Below are 21,965 nucleotides of genomic sequence, written 5' to 3' on the forward strand. Positions count from 1 at the left end.
AAAGTGCTGGAATTACAGGCGTGAGCCACTGCACCCAGCCACCTTTCTTAATTCTCCATTTTTTAAAGTCTTTTCTCTCTTATAGCTTGTTATCTTTCAAGCTTTCCATTTAAAAAAGTATATTTTTATATATATAACATATATGTAGCATATATACGTGTGTGTGTGTGTGTGTGTGTGTGTGTGTGTGTGTGTGTGTGTGTAATTTTTCCTGCTTCCTTTTCTTTTGATCTCTGTTGGAAGATTTCCTCAAATATGAGAATGTGGAGATGTTTGCCTTCCATTTTATTTTTATAAATTAAGCACTGTAAATCTATACACTTCGGCAGGATCAATTGGCTGGTCAGTTTGCTGGATATTGTTGAGACAAAGAGCTGGACTTTTCATTGGGAGATCTTCACATGTCCACACATCTGAAGGTCTATTTTTTATTCTTCTTCAGATGCTGATTATTAGCAGCTGGCATCCTCAAAGCAGGATGGAGGAGGAGGCTGATGGCCACCCAGATCAATGAATATGTTTTTCACTTGACTCCCCTTTTCAGCTCAGTGTCTCACCTTGCTTTCTGCTGTGACTTTTATCCTCCATTTGAGAGTCCTTTTGGTCTTAATTTTATGTCCCCTGCCAGTGTGTGTTTAGGGTGAGGTGGGAGACGGTCAGAGACAATCTATGAGGCAGTTGTTCTTTGTAGGAACATTCAGTTTCCATCTTCCCATCTGCAGCTGTAAACTCTGCTTCACATGTTTACAACCTGTGCCTCCAAGGGCTAAACCTTTTCTGAATTGTGTAGACAAAGAATGTGGCTATGACTTGAAGTTGCATCTGTCGTCTGCTAGATTGTCCTGACTTCATCTATATCTTCTCAAAACAGGTTCTCTCTCACCCATGTATGCCTTCTCATATATTTCTTTTACCTTGTGTAAAAAGGTATCTCACAGTTTGGTCACTTTGGAGGCAAAAGGGGGAAAGGTCTGTACACATGTTACTACATGTCTTGTCTTGCTCTTGATATATAATATCCATGACTTTAACTTTGAACAGTTGACTGCTAAGTCATTTGCCCTATCAGAATTTATGGTTTTGCTGTGGCATAACCTTGAATGGCAGGTGCCGATGGGTGGGGGCGAATCATACAGCACAGTGCAGCCAGAAACCTCATGATTGCTGGCATCTTCACGTGGTGATAGATGTTTGTAATCCTTGCCACTTAACTGATCGTGAAGGAAGAACTTGATTTATGAAAATAACTTGAAAAGAAAGCCATATGCTAGTTGATGAACTAGTGATGAAAGTGAATAAAATCTGACATCATAGTTTTTAAAAAGATAAAACTTTACATGAATTTAAAGAATAGATTGTAGAAAGTTCTTTGGATCAATGGTCTCTAGGAATCCAATATAAGCTTGATTTTAAAACCAGGAAAAGTAATTAATGAAACTTTTCAACAAGTGTCCTATGTCAGGTCATTGTGTGATAGTCGTTAGTCAAGGGACTAGGACGTTCCCCTTCATTCTGCTTATTGAATGATGGAAGTCAAGACTTCTGTGCTGTCAAGACAATTGTAAATTAATTCTTCAAGACACTGTTTTATCTAGAGTATATTTTAATTAAGAAACACATTTTCATTTATTAGTATTTTGCTGTATGAATTAATATAATTTTTAAATGTTCACTGATAGTTTTCTTGATTTTAGATGCTAAATTATGCAATTTATAAGCTTAGATATTTAGGGTTTTTTTCTGTTTTGCTGTTCAAAAAAGGAAGGAAATAAAGCCATAATTGAAAAAGAATTAAATTCAAACTCCATGAAAATAACCTGTCAGTGGCCAAGAAACGCCTTGCTAAATTTCATTACAAGTAAAACAAAATGCATCCATAGTATGTGACAGGCACTTTAGTAGTCACTAATGGTTGAATCTGAGTAGTTTCCTTTTCCCTACACATATGTGGGTAGTTCATCTTTTACTACTGGCATTTTATATTTCTCTGTATTTCCACGTGGGATGATAGATTACAAGAGTGGGCTGTTACATAACTGCATTTTCTGACAAGCTTGGCAAGGCTTTTCTCATATTTTGCAGATTGAAATTTCAAATGACTTTTCCTTTATTGTTAGCTATTACTATGTTTTATTTTGAAATTGAATATAGACATAGCTTAATGGAAACTCAAGAAATTAAAATCTTTATTATAGCAACTATATACATTTTCATCTGTTTGTCATATTTAATTTTAACATATTGAAGTTAGACACTGTTTCAGAATTTTAGTGACCCTGTGAAATTAATACATAATTTTATTTTATTTTTGCTTTATGGCCATTTTTATAACCCTCAAAATTGAAGTTAATTGCTTATTTTTAAAATGGATACGTTCAAGGACAAATCTTTGATACTATTCCAAGAATCCCTTAGACTTCACCAAAAAATAGACCCATGAGGATTTACAATGGAAAGGTTTTTACTCTCAGGTCTTGAATATATTATTCAAGATATTAGTTTGTTGTCAAATATCAGCCATCCAGTCATATATCTTAGTAGTGCCCATTCCACATTGTTAACCATCGTCCATCAAATTCCAGCTTTGCCATTTGATGACTGGAAATAATATATCAACTTAGCATACTATAAATTTAAGTTCAGAATTCTCCTTATAGTAGAATAATTTACTTGAAGATTTTAGCAGTGATTTCTCCTTATGATATATAGTTTCTTGAAAAAGATTGCTTGAATGTGTCAGTTGCTTTGATTTTTAGATAATCACCTATGTATAAACGTTTCCTAATTCCCTGCATTATTGCATGAAGATTAATACATTTGCAGAGAAAAGCCTTAAAATATGATTTCCTTGTTTCTCATCACCTGTCATATAAACAGAAATTAAAGATGAGCAAGCCTTATTAATTTGCTTTTTCTTGTTCTGCCTGGTCTATGTTTATTCCTTGGAGAAGAGCTGTCACTTGTAGCATTTTAAACAAATTATCAAATAGAACTTCTCTCTTCTTTCATTGTTCCATAGTACAAGAAATAATATTTCTCTGCTATTCAATGCAATATTTTACATGTTCTATTTTTTTTTCTTACAGTAGTTCTCAGTAAGGCATTTCCTATTTACATTTTATATTAATTATGACTGATTCTGGATGTTACTAGTCCAAACATTCCCTATTATCAATATAACCTGAAGTTATTGTTTTAAGACTCTATCTCTAGAGTCTTCATTATCCATGGGAGTCTGTTTTGAATTTTTCAAGCATTTTTAAACACGACAACCATATTTTCAGTGCTCTAGCAATGGTGGTAGATTCTAGTTTCCTGGGATAATTTTACTGCGTTCTCTACCCAAACCTCTAATTTTGAAAACTTGATTTCAGTTTTATTTTTCTCTTTGCTAGAATTTATGTCACTTGGAGAGAAAACAAAGTTGCCATTGCCATTTCCTTTTTAAAATCTGACTCAATTGACCAAAGAAGATCACTGGCCTGGATTCAGGAGATGCAGTTTCTGGTTCTGGGACTGAAACTAATATGTTTAAACATATAATACAGTTATATGTATTATATGTAAAATCAAGGCACTTTCTTAGGCCTTCTCTAAAATCCCTCTATCTCTGAATTTTAGCATTTGAGTAAGTTGTACTGCTGAGCCAGGGGTTTCCATGGAGACTGCTGGAGTTCCTTTGGAGTGTCTTATAAATGAAATCATGGTTTAGATATTTTGGTGAAATTACTGAATTGATTTTATTAGTGTTTAATTTCATCTGATAATATTAGTTCTAAATCAGATGCCTTTCTGTATTGCTATATCTTGTGTATACTTCTCAGACTAGTTTATTACAATTCATTCTTTCGTTCGCTCATTTTCAAGATTTTTATTGAAACCTGTTTTGCACAAGGCAGTATGTCAGGTCCTAGGGCAACAAAGATAAGAAAGATCTATTCATGCCTTCTAGGTCAGAAGGAAAGGCAGTATGATGAGCTCTTCCACAAGTACATCGTACAGTGGCAGCTCAGAGGTGAAGGTAATAAATTGATCCTTGGTGGACGGTTAAGGGGTAGGGAGACTTCATCCAGTGATAATTCATTACTCAGCCTTACTTGTCAAAGCCATCTTTCATCTTTCTAAGTTCACAAAGCTAGGTTTGAGGACATATTGGTCATGCTATGGACAAAAATATCACGAAAAAGTGAAACAGCTGAGATTTCTGGATAGGGATGGAGAATAGATTGGGAAGCACTGGAAGAAGGAAGGAGGAGGAAAGTGGTTGGAAATCAGAATGGATGCATAGTTAGGAATGATACTCAGAATGTGACAACTTGTTGACTACATATATGTAGTGGGGGCAAGACAAGGGTTTCAGGTATTTCGTGTGTTTCCGACTGAGGGAACTGGACAGAAAGCAAATATATAGCTTTGCCATTTCATGAAAAAAAATACATCCACACAGACAACTTAAAGTGTATGGGCAAAAATTACCGTTGAAACTCAAGGGACATCATCATGCCGGTTGGTACTTTAACATGGTTGGTTGGGCTTCTTAATCTTCTATATTATTCTTATTGCAGATGTAGACCGAAGAGAGGGGACTCCTACCGCGCTTGGGAAGTTGATAGCAGGCCACCCTGGGACTTGACTCTACTGAACTACATTACTTCCTGTGCATCCTTTACTTCTGTTTAATTTTTATTCTGAAATGCTTAATTTGTAGGTACAACTTCTTAGAGATATCATTTTGTTCGTAGCTGAAAACCACATTTTAAAGTTTTCCCTTATGTAAAAAGTTTATCGTTTTACATTGAATGTTTTCTAAGATGGGCTTTTACCCACCACAATCTAGGGTTTGTTTTTATTCCTTGAGAGCAAAGGACTCCGTCGAAGTATTTGACGGAGATAGATTGTGCCTCTCTGTGCCTAATGAAGCACTAACCACAGTCAATGATGAGTGACAGTTTAATCAATTCAGTCCCTTCAGTAGTCACCAAGTGCATGTGGAATGTAATTTTTTAATCTTTCACTTTTCAAATACTGGGAATATCGAAATGAAAAGATCACATCTGTTCGATGTAATCATTTTTCTTACAGGTGATAGAAAAAATTTCCCTTTTTAATTTCCCTTTTTTAGAAACTGACCTAGGGAACAAAACTCTTTGTTCTATTTTAGAAAATACACATACCTTCAGAGAAAAGTGAGATGAATACATGGCTCCGTGGTGCATCAGATAGCTCTACTCTAATTGCATGATGCTTACTTCAGTGAACCATGACTAGATAGAATTACCTATTAGGTTAATTAATGTGGAACTTTTCTGAGTTAGTATTGCATCCTTGTGTGGTAAATTTAGATTGCGCTTTGCATTTACTCTAACTTATTTTGCTAGTCTACTCTTTCTTTGTTGTTCCTTTGGCTGAAGTCTGAATACAAGCTTAGATAATTAATCTGAATTATAAAACTCCTCTCAAATAGAATTATATCTACTCCCTTAGTATCTTCCTCAGGATCTCATTTTGAAAACAGCAGCATCATCATGGCTTAGAAGCTTGTTAAACATGCAGCATCTCAGACCTCGACCCATACCTCATGAATTAGAATCTGAATTCTAACCGTATTCCCCAGTTGGGTAGCATAAACACTAAAGCATTAGAAGCACTGCTTCAAGTGCATTTTTTGGATGGATACCTAGGCTTCAAGGGAATTCTGGTCCCAGCATAATATTGAAAGCCAGAAAGGCAAGAGGACTAGCCTGCAGTGACTTATGGTTCTGCTCATCTGCTTGCCTTCTGTCAGAAGCAACTTGACACTCTCTTTCTCTACAACCTTCTTTCCAAATGTTTGACCAGTCAGATGGTTCTGTGTGTGGCTCTAAATAATTATCTAAACTTGAAAAGAGGCCTGTCTTCACTTTCAGTTAGGGAATTCTGTGCAAGAAGGGACAGGTCTCCCTCCACCACGAAAGTATGAGTTGGATGGGCCATTGTTCCCTCTGCACATATGGAGACGTGTGGGCTATGCTGGGTCTTGGTCCCTCCTGGGTTTTACTGGTAAATGCTGCTACTTGAGAGTGTAACTGTCACTCTCTGCTTAAGGCTGTCAGTTCAAAGGAATCTCAAACCTTCGCTAACAAATGGATGAAATTAAAAACAAAATCTAGATGTTTTCTGAGTTTTTAATTGTGCCATATTTTTAAAGTCTTTCTGCTATCTACTGAGATTGAGCCAAACTTTTGCCTGGAGCATTAAGGAAGGAGACCATTTTGGTTTTCTTGATGTGTTTTAGTTAAAACCAAAATTAGATTAACATCAACAAGAGAGACAGACTAACCTTTAGGTTATTATTATTTTACACGTCTTCATGTAGCTAACCATTTTTTCAGTTAATCACCATCTTGTAACAATAATGTCTTTTTAAAAAATTTATTTAGTTATTATAAAGATGTGGGGTACAATTCAGGGTTAGGTATACAAACGTTGATCATGCAGGTACCCTTGTTGATGAGGTATGCCCCTCCTCCCCTAGCAGTTTCCCTCAGCTGCCAATCCCACCCCCCTCCCCTGATGGTTTCCCACTACTGCCAACCGCTTTCTTATAGATTATAATTGTTCAAGGTCACCTTATGGTGAGAACATATGGAACTCAGTTTACAATAATGTCTTCATACAAAAATTGACTGAGTACAATATTGAAATGTCATGTGTCAAGTGGAGGTATTTTTATTGAGCATGCGTGCTGATGGGTGGAGTTAATCCCTATTTTAATTGAAAGATACAAAGTTATCCTATACCATACAATTCTAACCAGACTTTGATGAACAGATGCATATGTTACAGTACTTACATATTAGCTGGTGACTTTAGTGACCTAGCCCTATTTTATTCATGTCTGGGAGTGTTGTGATAATGACAAATACCCCTTTCAGTCATTTGGACTCTATCTTTAAAAGTACAAGACAAAACCTCCATTCTGAGAAAGGTGATGATGGCCAATACATTTACAGGTAAGTAAAGGAATTTCAGTTGTAGGACATACCATGAAGAGCATGGAGTTAGGGGACCTAGCACAGAGAGATCAGGAAGCCTTCCCAAAGAAATAATGAAATTTGTTCTTCTCTGCTCTGATGTAGAAAAGGTTATTCCTTCCCTGTGGCTTGTGCTTTTTCTCTGTACTCCACACATCCCCCTTCTATTGCCCGGATATAGTAGTTTAGATACATTTTTTATCTTGAAATCCCTTGCCGTAGATTATATATCGATTTTCAGTTACCTTCATATCAAACTTAATTTTTCAAATTGACAAATAATAATTGCACATATTCATGGGATACATAGTGATCATTCAATACATATAACATGTAATATATGGTGATCCGATCAGTGTAGTTAGTATATCCATCGTCTCAGTCTTTTATCATTTCTTTCTGTTGGGAACATTCAATATTCTATTTCTAGCTATTTGAAACTGTATTATTTATTATTGCTAATTAGAGTCCTCCTACAGTGGTATAGAACACTTAGAATTCATCCTTATTCATCCTTCCTATCTAGCTGTAATTCTGTATCATTTAACAAATTTGTCCTTATCCCTCTTTCCCTTTCCCTTCCCAGCCTCTAGTGTTTTCTGTTCTACTTTTTACTTCTATACGATCAACTTTTTTTAGCTTCTACATATGAGTGAGAACATGTGGTGTTTAACTTTCTGTTCCTGGCTTATTTCACTTAGCATAATGTCCTCCAGTCCCACCCATGCTGCCACGAATGACAGGATTTCATTCTTTTTTATGGATGAATAGTATTCAGTGTGTATATGTACCACATTTTCCTTATTCATTCATCTGTTGTTGGTCACCTAGACTGATACCGTATCTTGGCTATTGTACGCAGTGCTGCAGTAAACGTGGGGGTACAGATGTCTCTTTGATATAATGATTTCCTTTCTTCTGGATAAATTCCCAGTAGTGGAATGGCTGAATCATATGGTAGTTCTGTTTGAGTTTTTTGAGAACCCTCTGTTCATTCTCCATGATAGCTGTACTCGTGTACTTTCCCAACAGCATTGTAAGAGTTCTCTTTTCTCTACATCCTTGCCAGCATTTGTTATTTTTTTTCCTTTCTGATAATAGGCACCCTGATTGGGGCAAGATGATATCTCATTGCAGTTTTGATTTGCATTTCCCTAATGATAAGTGATGCTGAGCTTTTAAAAATATATTTGTTGGCCATTTGTATGTCTTCAGATCATTTGGCCGTTTTTAAATCAGATCGTTTTGCTATTGAGATGTTTGAGTTCTTTATGTATTTTGGATTTTAATCTCCTGTCAGATGAATAGTTTCAAATATTTTCTCCCATTCTATAGGTTTTCTTTTCACTCTTGACTGTTTCCTTTGCTGTGCTGTGTGACATAATCCTATTTGTTTATTTTTGAAAATCTTGTCCAGACTAGTGTCCTGAAGTGGTTCTACTGTGTTTTCTTCTAGTAGTTTTATTATTTGGAATTGATTTTTTTAGAGGGTGAGAGGTGGGAGTCTTGTTTTATTCTTCTGCGTAAGGATTTTCCATTTCTTCAGTGCCATTTACTGAAGTGACTGTCCTTTCCCCAGTGAGTGTTGTTGGCACCTTTGTAGAAAATTCATTGGCTGTAGATATGTGGATTAATTTCTCGGCTCACTGTTCTGTTCCATTGGTCAGTGGGCCTGTTTTTATGCCAGCACAATGCTATTTGCATTACCACAGTTTTGTAGTATATTTTCAGTCCTGGTAGTGTGATGCCTTCAGTTCTGTTCTTTTTGCATAGGGTTGCTTTGACTGTTTTGAGTCTTTTTGTTGTTCCATATAAATTTTAGAATTTTTTTTTATTTCTGTGAAGGATGTCGTTGGTATTTTATTTTATTTTTGAGTTGGAGTCTCACTCTGTCGCCCAGACTGGAGTGCAGTGGCACGCTCCCCGCCACCGCAGCCTTAACCTGCTGGGTTCCAGCGATCCTTCTGCCTCAGCCTTCCAAGTTGCTGGAACGACAGACACATGCTACCATGCCTGGCTAATTTTTTAATTTATTATAGAGATGAGGTCTCACCTGCCCAGGCGGGTCTCGAACCCGTGGACTCAGGCAATCCACTCACCTGAGCCCAGCTGTTGTTGGTATTTTAAAAGGGTTTGCATTGAATCTGTAGATTGCTTTGGGTAGCACATATCAAGTTTAATTAATCTTCAATCAATTTGCCACCTAAGTTCTTCAAGGAGGAACCTTAACGGACATTTTACATTCTTAGCCTGTAGTTCTAATGCCTCTTGTTGCTTTCAAGAAAAAATTCCTCAACACACAGTTTTTTCCCGCCTCATATAGGGAGAACTCAAATGCTGTAGTTTTTCTACTTAAAATGACTAATTTTATGTAAGTCCCAAGAAAATGCTGTCCTTCTTTATTTTGATTTTTTAAACAACAAATAATTTACACGTTGTTTAGATTTAAGGAAATATTGCCAAGATGATAGAGCGTTGCCTTGTGTCCCCCTCCCAGATTCCCCTGTTGTTAACATCTTCCATTACCATAATATATTTATTACAACTAAGGAACCCACATGGGCACATTGCTGTTAGCTGGTCAACTTCATTTTGATTTTACTAGTTTTTCCTTAATTTCCCTTTTGCTTTTTTAGGATCCCATTCAGGACATGTCCCATTTCATTTCAGGTATCCTTAGCCTCCTCGGGGTTATGACAGTTTCTTAGATTTTCCTTATTTGTGACAACTTTGACCATTAAGGTACTTTGTAAAATGTTCCTCAGTTTGAACTTCTCTAATTTTGGGGGGATAATGACAGCAGAGGTGAAGCGATAATCTCATCATATCATATCAAGGGTGCTTCCTATCTTCATGGCATATCGCTGATGATGTTAACCTTGATCACAGGGGCTGAGATAGTATTTGCCAGTTTTCCCTATTGTAAATTTACTGTCCGTACCCTCTCCCCACTCCTGCCTCCATACTGTCCTCTTTGGGAAAAAACCACTAAGCTAAGATCACACTGGGTAGCCAGGGGAAAGGAGGGTTGCATTACCTTCCATTCATGCAACAAATATTTTGGGTCATTACTATGTGTCTGACCTGACACCCTGCTATGTTCTGGGGACAAGATTATGAGCACAACATTGCCTCTGATCTTGTAGATCTTCTGTAGTGGAGACACCCCCTTACCCGAGGAAAAAAAAAATCAAGACAAGGACAGTTTGACAATTTTATGTGTTTTCAATAAAACAAACTAGGGAAAGGAGGGTGAGACATTGGGGACTGGGTAGCATGTAAGCCTGTCTTACATATGGTGGCTGAAAAAGGCATTTCTAAGTAGAACCATTTGAGCTGATTCCCTGAATAACAAAAAGCAATCGACCATGCACACAGTGGGCAAAAGGAGCAGCACCTCATACGAAGATCTTAAAAATGGAGAGAGTGTGGCATGTTTAGAAACAAACAGCAGAGCAGCATGGCTGGAGCTGAGTAAATCTCATGGATACAGGTGTGATGTAAATTTGGAGAGCCAGGCCATTAGCACAGCATACAGGGCCTTCACTGCTTCCAATCTCCATTCTTAATTTTTTTTTTTTTTTTTTGAGTTGAAGTCTTACTCTGTCACCTAGGCTGGATTGCAGTAGCATGCTCACAGCTACCACAGCCTCGACCTGCAGGGCTCAGATGATCCTTCCGTCTCAGCTTTTCAAATAGCTGGGACTATAGGCACACACCACTGCTCTGGCTAATTTTTTGATTTATTGTTGGGACAAGGTCTCGCCAAATTCCCAGGCAAGTCTAGAACCCCTGGGCTCAGGCAGTCCTCTCGCCTCTGCCTCCCAAAGTGCAGGGATTGCAGTACTATTCTTGATTTTAAGGAACAAAAAAGTTCAAGGCATACTGTTTTAAAGTCTGATTCCTGTTCTTTTGTCAACGTAGGGTCACTGATGGGTAGAGAGAGGGTAGATGGAAAAAAAATCCCCTGAAATCAGTAACTGTATGTTTATAAAATTCAGTTTAACAGGCAAAACTTCCTAATATTTACAAAATAAAAAGTAAAATACAAAATAAAAAGCAATGAAATTCTGCCTCCCTATCTTTGAGATACAAAATGAAAACTTAAAAAAAAATGTATAAAAGTAAGCTCTCCTTCATCACCCCTTCATTATGCAAATCAACTAACCAAATCTTCTGTTTGGAGAGGAAAACCTAGAGAACTGATTATAGAAACATTTTACTAAAAAATCACTCCATGTATTTTCTCCCAAAAAAATACCTTCGAGTTTAAAAATCCACCTTCAATAAAGTTTTAAGTATCTACTGATTTTTGGAAAAACGCATAGAAAGTTTTAAAGGTTATTTTATTATGGGAAAACTACCAAGGAAAATGGTGAGAAAACAGATCATATTTGAGAGGTCATTTCTATTAATTATTCATAAATAATCATAATATGTAGTTTTATTTATTTATTTTTCCACAACTGATTAGGGTGATTTCTTCTAGTTATGTGTTTTAATGCAAGTGGAGTGTAACATAGGTCAGAGTTTCATAAACTTCATCCGTAAAGAGCCATATGGTCAATATTTTAGGCTTTGCCGGTTATTTGGTCACTGTAGCAACAACGTATCAGTTGTTTAGAGGAGAAAGCAGCTATAAGCAAACACATATGAATGCGTGCGGTTGGTTCCTTTAAAACTTATTTATAGACACAGAAACTTGAATTTTATATAATGTTCATGTGCCACCAAATATTCTTTTTTGATTTTTTTCAATCATTTAAAAATGTGGAAGCCATTTTTAGCATAGAAGATGGACATCTACTTTCTTTTTAACCCTTTCTCCCCATTTTCCATACTAACAGCAATAGCTCTCTCAAGATTTCTTCACTTTACTGGGTCCCTTTTTCTGTACCTGGAATGCCCCATTCCCACTCTTGGTGCCATCACCTATCATCCACCAGCTTCAACATTCTGGTCCTTTCAGATATCAGGTGTACAAATCCTTCCTAACCCTGCACTCATATCCTTTCGTGTTCCTTTGGTGTTTTATCATAGAACTATTTAAGAGATAGTATATTAGAATGACTGTGTTTTTGGTATATAGACTTACTTGAAAGAAACTTGATAGAGGTTTTCCCAAAATTGTCAACAGTCTGAAAGTTTACATGACCTTACCAATAGTGAGAAGTGAAGCTGAAACATTTTTTAAAAACTGTTATAAACTATTAGACTCCCCACCAAATCATTGTCATTACCATGAGGAAAGTCCTAATTCTCTCTGTATTCTTCTTTAAAAATGACATTACAGAATTGTCATAAGAAGAATTAGTTGAAGATTATGCAGCCACAATTGTAGAAATAAAAGTATTAGAGAGGTTTGTCAGTTAATAATAAATGTCAAATTATTTTTCTGAATTTTAGATTGTTTCATTTGTGGGCTTTTAAATACTGAAGATTTCTTTTGATTAGTTTTCTTATTCTAAATTCACTTTTGTACTCAATTTATTATTCATTTTTAAATTTTTTAAAAATAAAACTCCCAAATTATATGACCTGTAGGCCTAAAAGAGATTGTCTGTCTCTTCTTGTTCTGAAAAAGAATTGTCAGTTTTGCTTAAAATAGTGTTTTGAATTGTGATGAAAAAATCATTTAGATACCTGAGACATAAATTAAATTTGGAAACTTTAAGTTCAAAAAAAATTGAAAAAGGTGTGAGCATAGTTGGGTGTTTATTTTACTTTACCAGGTGACTAATCCTAAAATAAGGGTTTGAACATACTGCATCAAATGACACCTCTGATTGTAAGGTTTTTTTGCCCAGTTCTTACTTGTGAAAATTTTGAATTAAGTGGGTGATAATTACATGATTATTCAAATTCCAAAAGGAAGCAACAAAGGAGACATTTCCTGATACAAGATTATATATCATAAGTGTAGTGCTTAAGTGGATGGATTTTTTTTGTCAGTAAATCACTCAGTGCTGTCAACTTAATCCATTGAGAGAGGGAGAACAAAACTAGTGGGGGATGAGGGGAGGAGGGGACCAGGCAACAGTTCCTTGATATTAAATTGTAGAGCTTTGATTGCAGTTTGGCAGTAAGGCAGCTCTACTAACATAGAATTCTGCTATATTAATATGTTGAGGCTGGGGTCATGGCTTAGCCTCTAATCCCAGAGCTTTGGGAGGCCGAGGTGAGTGGATTATCTGAGCCTGTGGGTTCGAGACCCACCTGGGCAACTTGGTGAGACCTCATCTCTACAATAAATGAAAAATTAGCCGGCCGTGGTAGCGCATGCCTGTAGTTCCAGCTACTTGGAAGGCTGAGGTGGAAGGATCGCCGGAGCCCAGCAGGTCGAGGCTGCGGTGGCCGGGAGCAACCACTGCATTCCAGTCTGGGCGACAGTGAGACTCCAACTCAAAAAAAAAAAAAAAAAAGTTGATATGCCTTACACTTCTGCTTTTTTATTTTCTTGTGTATATCCTTTTTTGTAAGTCTTTGAAGTATGATTCAGCTTCACTAGTACACCTCAAGTATCTTTGAAAAAGATGATATTCTAGGAAACTTTCATTAGGATTCAAAGTCCAGGTTTCTCAGTCAGCTAAGCAGATGAGAACCTATAGAAATGTTACATCAGCGCTGGGCTTGGTGGCTCAGCCTGTAATCCTAGCACTCTGGGAGGCCGAGGCAAGTGGATTACCTGAGCCCACAGGTTCAAGACCAGCCCGGGCAACTTGACGAGACCATGTTTCTACAATAAAATAAAAAATTAGTCGGGAGCTGTAGTGCATGCCTATAGTTCTGGCCACTTGAAAGGCTGAGGGTGGAAGGATTGCCAACACCCTGCTGGTGTAGCCATGAGCATCCCACTGTTCTTCAGTTTGGGTGACAGAGTGAGATTCCGACTCAAAAAAAAAAAGGAAAGAAATGTTACATCACTTCTTTCCAGCTGAAGAGAATTGAAGCATAGATTTAGCTTTTCATTGTTCTAAGTATCATGTTATGGAGATGGTATAGACTAAACACAAGCAGTGGTAAAGTAAATTCTTAAATAGTCTTGAAACTATAGTGGTTACTTTCCTATCCAGCCTCACCATGTGTATCCTGGGGTGGCGATGGCTTCTGTCGAGGCTCCTCACACTCAGAGTTGCAACTTATGGTGGGAAAAACGAAGGCAGAAAGTAGAGAGAGTAGGGGGTATTATATGCTGAATGTAAAGAAGGGAGGCGCAGGTGACTACTTAAGATTCAAGATATTTCATAGTAACTTAAATAAGAAGACAATGGAAACATTAGGCCACTAGCTTTAGAAAACAATTGTTGATGGAAAAATTTGGAAACTACCACTCTGGAATTTTAAGTAGATTTAATCAGACATCTGAATACCCAATATTTAGAAGCACATCACTGCATTTTAATATACTAGTAGACGCCAGGCACGGTGGCTCAGCCTGTAATTCCAGCACTTTGAGAGGCCGAGGTGAGAGGATTGCCTGAGCCCGGGGGTTTGTGACCAGCCTTGGCAACTTGGTGAGACCTGGTATCTACAGTAAGTCACATAAACTAACTGGGCGTAGTGGCGTGTGTCTGTAGTTCCAGCTACTTGGAGGGCTGAAGTGGAAGGATTGTCTAAGCCCAGCAGGCCAAGGCTGTGGTGGCACCATGAGCGTACCACTGCACTCCAGCCTGGACGACAGAGTGAGATTCCAACTCAAAAAAAAAAAAAACAGTGCTAATAGAATAATTCTCTTGATACCTATATTGTCTCTCAATCCTAATTGAAAACAACATGTGTTAAAATCCATCTGCCTAGAACACTGATTGGAAATTAGTTCTTTACTACTTAAATTATTTTGTATGGTATAAAGTAGCATTTGTGTGTGTGTGTTTAGTCATTTTGACACTGCATACTATTGGTGTTTACTTTGAATAAAAATTATGTGATATATTAGGGAAGTGATTCTACAAATATATTACTTCTTTAATTCCAGATGCTGTTTATATACAACTATGATAATAACTGGAGCTAGTCAAAAAGTAGGTCACTTGACCTTAACCCTCGGGGTTCTGAAATAAGCTAAAGACACAAAGATTTGCTCACCATAAACTGAATATGAGTGCAGCAATGGAATAAGTGCCCCAGCATATGCACAGTTTTATTAGAATACTTGCAGGACACATAAAGACTCTCAAAGTAGAGTAACTTATTTTAAAAAACTAGACAATTTCCAAGAGCTAGAGAGATCTACAAAAAACATGCTAGTTCCCTGCCATTAATGTGACTTATACCATCTACATACACAGTTTCTTACCATCCTACACTTGTTCTCCAAAGTCCCAGCAGAAGTATGTAATTGACTCTCTACCCATACTGTAGATTGGTTTTTCCTGTTAGCTGTAGGCTGCTGTGTCTGGGAGGCAAGGTTCTGGAGTAACTTGCTAGGTAGGAACTGTGAACATGATAGGTTAAGCTAGGAGAGAAGGTTGAACATAGCAGATGGCTGAATCGTTGAGTAAGGGCTCAGTCAGTAAGCTCCTAAGGGTAGCAATCTTGTCTGCTGAAAGGTTCATGGAGGAGATGTGTTTAAATAGAATAAAGAGGTTGTGTTGGATTTAAGTGTCAAGCTCAAGTGGATAAAGAGGGAAGATGGTCTCGGCAGTGAAGCCATGTGAACCAAGTTGTACAGGTTTATGCTTGATACTTAGGTAGATTAGTCTGACAGAGTGACCCTCAGCATAGCCGCCCTGAATCATCTGAGCAGCCCGTCAGTGCCTGGGCACCAGCATAGACTGACACAGAATCTTTGGGGTTTGTGGTCCGAGCATTTGCAGTTTTTAAAAGGTCCCCCAGGTGATTCCAATACAAAGAGGATTGAGAACCACTGAACAGCTAAAGATGACCATACATTATGAGTTTGTGAAGTACAGTTGGAAAAGGATGTAGAGGCCCTTCTGTATCAGGCTGAGGACTTTCTTAGGTGTATCCCTTAAGTAAGAGGAGCCACTCGTTTTTCACTCTTTTCTGAGTCCAATATCATGGCATCCATTTAGAGTTCTTCCAGGGCAGTAGACAGGAAAAGAAAATTTATGGGATCTGGATGCATGTTACACAGCTCTTGGTGCTCATTAAGAAGATTGTTTTTCCACCACTTCTCTGTAGCACTGGATGTTCTCATTCCAAATTTAGTCTTCCAAGCAGAATGTAAAAGAGTTTTATAACAGTCCTTTCTCCTTTCTTTAGGGGAGTTGGTTGCATCTTTGTTGAAATGATCCAAGGAGTTGCTGCTTTTCCAGGAATGAAAGACATCCAGGATCAACTTGAACGAATATTTCTGGTAAGGCCTTTACAGGGTACTTCTGAGAAAAAATGGTTTTGTAATTAGTCACTTAGTGACTAATTCTATAGCAGTCTGTGGGTAGCGATTTAAAACAAATGTACTTGTGGTCACATTTAGTTCTAATGTATTTCTGAACCTTTGGAAAAACAGGAACTAAGAATTGTGTTTTTAAACTATTGTACATGTATAACATGGCAAAATGGTAAAAAAAGAACAGATGTGAGAAGCAATACAGAGTAACGGGCTAAAAATGGGGTCCCTGACAGAAGACTCCCAAATGATTTATATAGATTCCCACCCTCTTCAAGGAGGTGGAACTTAACTCTCAGTTCTCCCAGCCCCCTTGACTGTGGGCTTTGATTGGTAACTTTCTTCCGTAAAACAGAACATGGGAAGTGGGAGGATAGTGACTTTACAATGGAGACACCAGCAAACAGTACCTTAGTCCAGTCTCATGGCTAGCATCATCATAGGTAAGTCATGTTGGTAACATGCATCCTTCACATGGTATGTTGGGAATGTGGTCTTCCACCTAAAACCATAACCCTAGTCCAGTCATTAAAAATACATCACACAAGCCCATACTGAGTGAAAGTCTACAAAATACCTGATTGGTACCCCTCAAAACTGTCAAGGTCATCAAAAACAAGGAAAGTATGAGAAACTGTCACAACCCAGAGGAGGCTAGGGGAGACATGACAACTCATGTAAGGTACTCTCCTGGATGGAATCTTGAAACAGAAAAAGCACAATAGGGAAAAATTGGTAAGATCCTAGCAAATATGGTGTTCAGATAATACCATTGCACCGATGTAGGTTCCTTGGTTGTGGCAAATATGGGAGGCTGGTTGAGGTGTACAGATGAGCCCTCTGTGTTATGTTTTGCAACTTGTCTATAAATCTAGACTATTCTAAAATTAAAACCTTTTTTAAATTATTAAAAACCTTCCAGAAATACATATTCTGGAGCCAGACTTTCTGGGTGTAGCACACACCCTGCTCTGTTACGTTTTGGCTAAATGGCTTTGGGCAAAGGACTGAATAGCCCTCTGAACCTTAGTTTTCTCATGGGTAAAATTAGGGATAAAAATAGCATCTGCATCATAGGTTGCTTGGAGGAATGATTGACTCAATATTCATAAAATACTTGTAGGACTACGCTTGGCATATGGTAAATACTTCATAAATATAAATTTGTGTTACTTTTACTATATCATTTTTATGCCAGATATTTTTATTCAATAGTTTCCACATGATCTAATATTCATATAAACCTGTTATTTAAAACATGAAATCAGAGCTAGACAAATTACTCAAACTATAACTTTCATATTAAGTATAAGAACCGCATTAGGAGGTAGGGATGTGAACTGAGACTTCATCACTATTGTGTTCAGCAATAAAATAAGAAAGAAAGACTGGAAACTAGGAAATTAAATCACGCCTGATTCCTTTATGCAGTGCCTGTGTCTTGTGAGATCTTGTACACTAATAAAAATTAGACAAGCAGCAGAATCCTTAACATAGAAACGCTCCTCAAAGTGTCATCTTACTGGTTGTTTTCTTCTAGAAACCATCCATCTTTACCTGCTTGCTTTCAATTTTATTTTATCATGTACCTATAGATTCCCATACACAAATATTAAAATGATTATAAAAATAGTGTGTCTTTATTTTTATTTTTTTATTTTTTTTGAGTTGGAATCTCACTCTGTCGCCCAGACTGAAGTGCAGTGGCATGCTCCCAGCCACCAGAGCCTCAACCTGCTGAGCTCCAGCAGTCCTTCCACCTCAGCCTTCCAAGTAGCTGGAACTACAGGCGCACGCTACCATGCCCAGCTAATTTTTTGATTTATTGTAGAGATGAGGTCTCGCCAAGTTGCCCAGGCGGGTCTCGAACCCACGGGCTCAGGCAATCCACTCACCTCAGCCTCCCAAAGCGCGGGGTTACAGGCTGAGCCACTGAGCCCGGCATATAATGTGTCTTAATAATCGAAAATTCCTCCAGTGTCCAAATGCGTAAAAGTTGAAAGGTCATCTTTTGTCCTGTTACCCAGAGAAAGCCACATGTAGTGTTTTGATATGTATTTTCTATAGACTTTTTACCCTAAAAAAAATGCTAAAAAAAGATCGAATCATCATGTATACTCTTTTGTAACCAGCTATTTTCACTTAACAATTTGTAATTAACACCTTTAAGTGCAAAATAAATTCAGAAACCTATCGTCATTCTTAGTGACTGAGGCGCATTTCTTTTATTCTATTTACTCCATCAACCCAATATTTGGCAGGTTTACAGTTTTTCACTGAAACAAAGTACAGCATAAAGCATCAGCTACACAGTTATCATATTAGTTAAGAATAATTATTAGAATTGGAAGTCTTTCATTCAATAAAACTTAATTTTTATCCCTTCATTTATTTGTAACTTTTTTATTTTTTGAGTCGAAGTCTCACTCTGTTGACCAGGCTGGAGTGCAGTGGCAGGATCACTGCTCACTGCATATAGCCTTAACCTCTTGGGCTCAGGCAATCTTTCTGCCTCAGCCATCTGAGGAGCTAAGACTACCATCGTGCCCAGCTAACTTTTATTTATTTATTTTTTGTAGAGACAGGATTTTGCTATGTTGCCTAGGTTGGTCTCAAACTCCTGGGATCAAGTGACCCTTTCATCTCAGCCTCCCAAATGACTGGGATTACTGGTGTGAGCCACCACACTGGGCCCATTCCTTTATTTAAATTCATGAAACCCTCTATTCTCCCTGATCTGAAGAAAAGCTCTTATTCATGTCATTGGGATTGTATTAAGTCTATAGAAATAATATAACCAAATATAATTATTCCCATTCAAGAATAAATTATTCATATTTTATGACCCTTACCATATACAGTATTTATAAACATTTTATTGTCCTTTTTTATACTGAAGACTTTATTTTCATGCAGTTATTTTAAATAACTTTTTCATAATAATTTTCTTAAAAATACAGATTTTTCTACCTATTTCTTCACTGACAAATAGCTTGAGAGAGCATTTTAATGGGCATTATACAAATTTTTATGCAAAAACGTTACTCCAGATATTTAGCATTTTTACTTATTTGAATCTCAAATATGGTGATGATAATAACAATACCACTAAATTATCTTCTGATAATAATTTTATAAACTTTGAATTCCACTTAACTTTTCACTCTGATAGCTGTTGAACAATAATCATGCAATCTTGTCAAATTACTGTTTGATTTATGCTAAAATCATTACTATATTTGAAATTAACAAACTTCAAAAAGAAATTATAGAGAGAAATATCTCCACTTATATATTACTTCAGATTGAATTTAAAAGCAAAGGAAATGGTTGTATAAATCAGGTATGTTATATAGCAATAGAGCCAAAAAAAATGAGTTTCATAAAAGCATAATGTCTTGACATAGCTTAGTCAGAGTATTCATTTGAAATATTTGTAGAAGGTGAGTAATTTACATTGGATAATACCTTGTTGGATTGCTTCCTATAGGAAGATTTTGCTGTTATTTCTTTTCTTTTTTGGGGGGAGGGGGCTTGGAGTCTCACTCTGTCGCCCAGACTGGAGTGCAGTGGCCGCTCCCGGCCACCACAGCCTCGACCTGCTGGGCTCCGGGGATCCTTCCGCCTCAGCCTTCCAAGTAGCTGGAATTACAGGCACGCGCTACCACACCCGGCTAATTTTTTGATTTATTGTAGAGATGAGGTCTCACCAACTTGCCCAGGCAGGTCTCAAACCCACCAGCTCAGACAATCCACTCACCTCAGCCTCCCAAGACTCGGGATTACAGGCTGAGCCACCGAGCCCGGCTATTTCTTAATTTTATGGCATTAGTTTTCTAATTTTATGGGTATTCAAAGACCTTTGAGCTATGACTAGGCTTTTAACAAGTCGGAGCAATAAATCATTTTAAACTTCCTACGGGAGTACTGACATATTAAACTGTTGTTTGCTCTTGTTAGAGCACAGAGACCCTCAAATGCAGGCTATGTGTCATGATTTATGACAATAATTCTTTCATTTACTGTAGTTGTTTTACATGGGTAATGCTTCTTATAAGTAAAGTGCCCCTTGATAATTAGCAAAGATCATCATCTATATAAAATAATTGTTTTAGAATTAGATGATGTTATGTTTTGCCCAGAAGAATTAAACAAAACCAAAAGAAAAAAAAAGAGAGAAATCTTAAAGCTCCTTTTGACATTAAATGTTATCATCTTAAATATTTTATTTTCTCCACTGAATTGTTGAATTTGCAAACACTAGCTATATATCACATTAGGCAAGCAAACTCTCTCAGGACTTGTGTGATCATTGGCAGTGGAAGTTTTACAAATCCAGTACTGATGAATCATTGAGAAAAAAATGCTTTTCCTCTGTGATCTCTTATGTCTTATCTGGAGAATGAGTATTAAATCGTGATTTAATTCACTTTAACTAGCTTCTAATATAAATGCCAGAGACTCTTTTCTAAAGTGACAGTTGTATATCTGACCTCTGGTAATCCATTGCCAAGGAGATAATCAACTTTGAAAAGTCATGAAACGGGATTATTTGGTTTGTTTTATGTTTTAATACAGGGATTAGGTCCATTTATTTTCCTGTGAACTGTATATAGAAAGGTGGTTAATAACTTTGAAGCATAAAATTAATAGCTTGTTACCCAAGATAACATATAATTAGCTGCCACACACTGAGTCTTTATAAAAATGTGAAAGGCAACAAAGATCAGTTAGCAAAAATCTTTATATTTTTATCTCTAAGGTTCTTTTTTCTTTATTTTGTGGAAGCAGGGGCTTCACATTTTTAACAAGTTCAATGAATTCATCTCTGGAACATAATAACCATTTTCATGTATATAAGGTAAGCTGGGTAATGCTACAATCTGAAATTTTGCCATTAAATCATTTTACTTGACGTTGTGATGCTCGTAGGCAAGAAAGGAAGGCTTCTCTAAGCAGTAACTCTGTTCTTAGATGCAAGGTTTATTTTTATATCCTCAGTATTACCCATTTTTAAATGTGGCATGATGTATTCTATTTAGCTCAATTAGTTGCAAAAAAAGCAGCAAATGCATTCATCCAAGTTACTATATATTCAGAGTGACAACATCACAACTAGTAAAAAAAAAAATCATATTCTAATCCTATTGTTCTGAGTTGAAAAAGAAGTCTGCTCAGTGCAACCCTGGGAATATGTGTCTGTCTCACTTCAGAATAGCTGAACAAATGCCACAGAGTGCTTGCACAGCTGTCTGAAACCTTTGGCAGATGCTTCTAGGTTAGTGTGGCTCATGGCCCGATGCTCAACACCAGAGAGGCTGGCATAATTCTGTTTTTCAGGCCTGTCCTTTTTCTCTCTGTCTTTCAATACTGATAACCCTGACAGTCTCACTTTTCCTGTCTCCTGGGTCTCCTGATTTGTAATGAATTTTTGTCCACCATTGGTTAGCCAGTTGTACATTATTTGGTTGGTATTATTAAAATATTCCTCCTCATCAATATATGTGTCATTCAGAATTAGAAAATGTGTGTGTGTGTGTGTGTGTGTGTGTGTGTGTGTGTGTGTGTGTGTGTATGTCTGTAGAGCCACTTGCAGTTTT

The 21,965-nt window shown here is 37.1% G+C and overlaps 1 protein-coding gene across 4 annotated transcripts in view; it reads left to right on the plus strand.

Moving 5' to 3' along the window:
* CDK14 (cyclin dependent kinase 14) overlaps positions 1-21,965 on the plus strand; it is a 503,831-nt gene that overhangs the window by 265,626 nt on the left and 216,240 nt on the right. For all 4 annotated transcript variants that reach the window (XM_021713156.1, XM_008059636.2, XM_021713157.1 and 1 more), the window contains one exon: positions 16,239-16,332. In XM_021713156.1, the coding sequence (XP_021568831.1) occupies positions 16,239-16,332 (94 nt within the window). The remainder of the gene's footprint in view (positions 1-16,238; positions 16,333-21,965) is intronic.

Source organism: Carlito syrichta, unplaced genomic scaffold (genome assembly GCF_000164805.1).
Source record: "Carlito syrichta isolate Samal-C Ts95f unplaced genomic scaffold, Tarsius_syrichta-2.0.1 Scaffold304306, whole genome shotgun sequence".
Classification (NCBI taxonomy): Eukaryota; Metazoa; Chordata; class Mammalia; order Primates; family Tarsiidae; genus Carlito; species Carlito syrichta.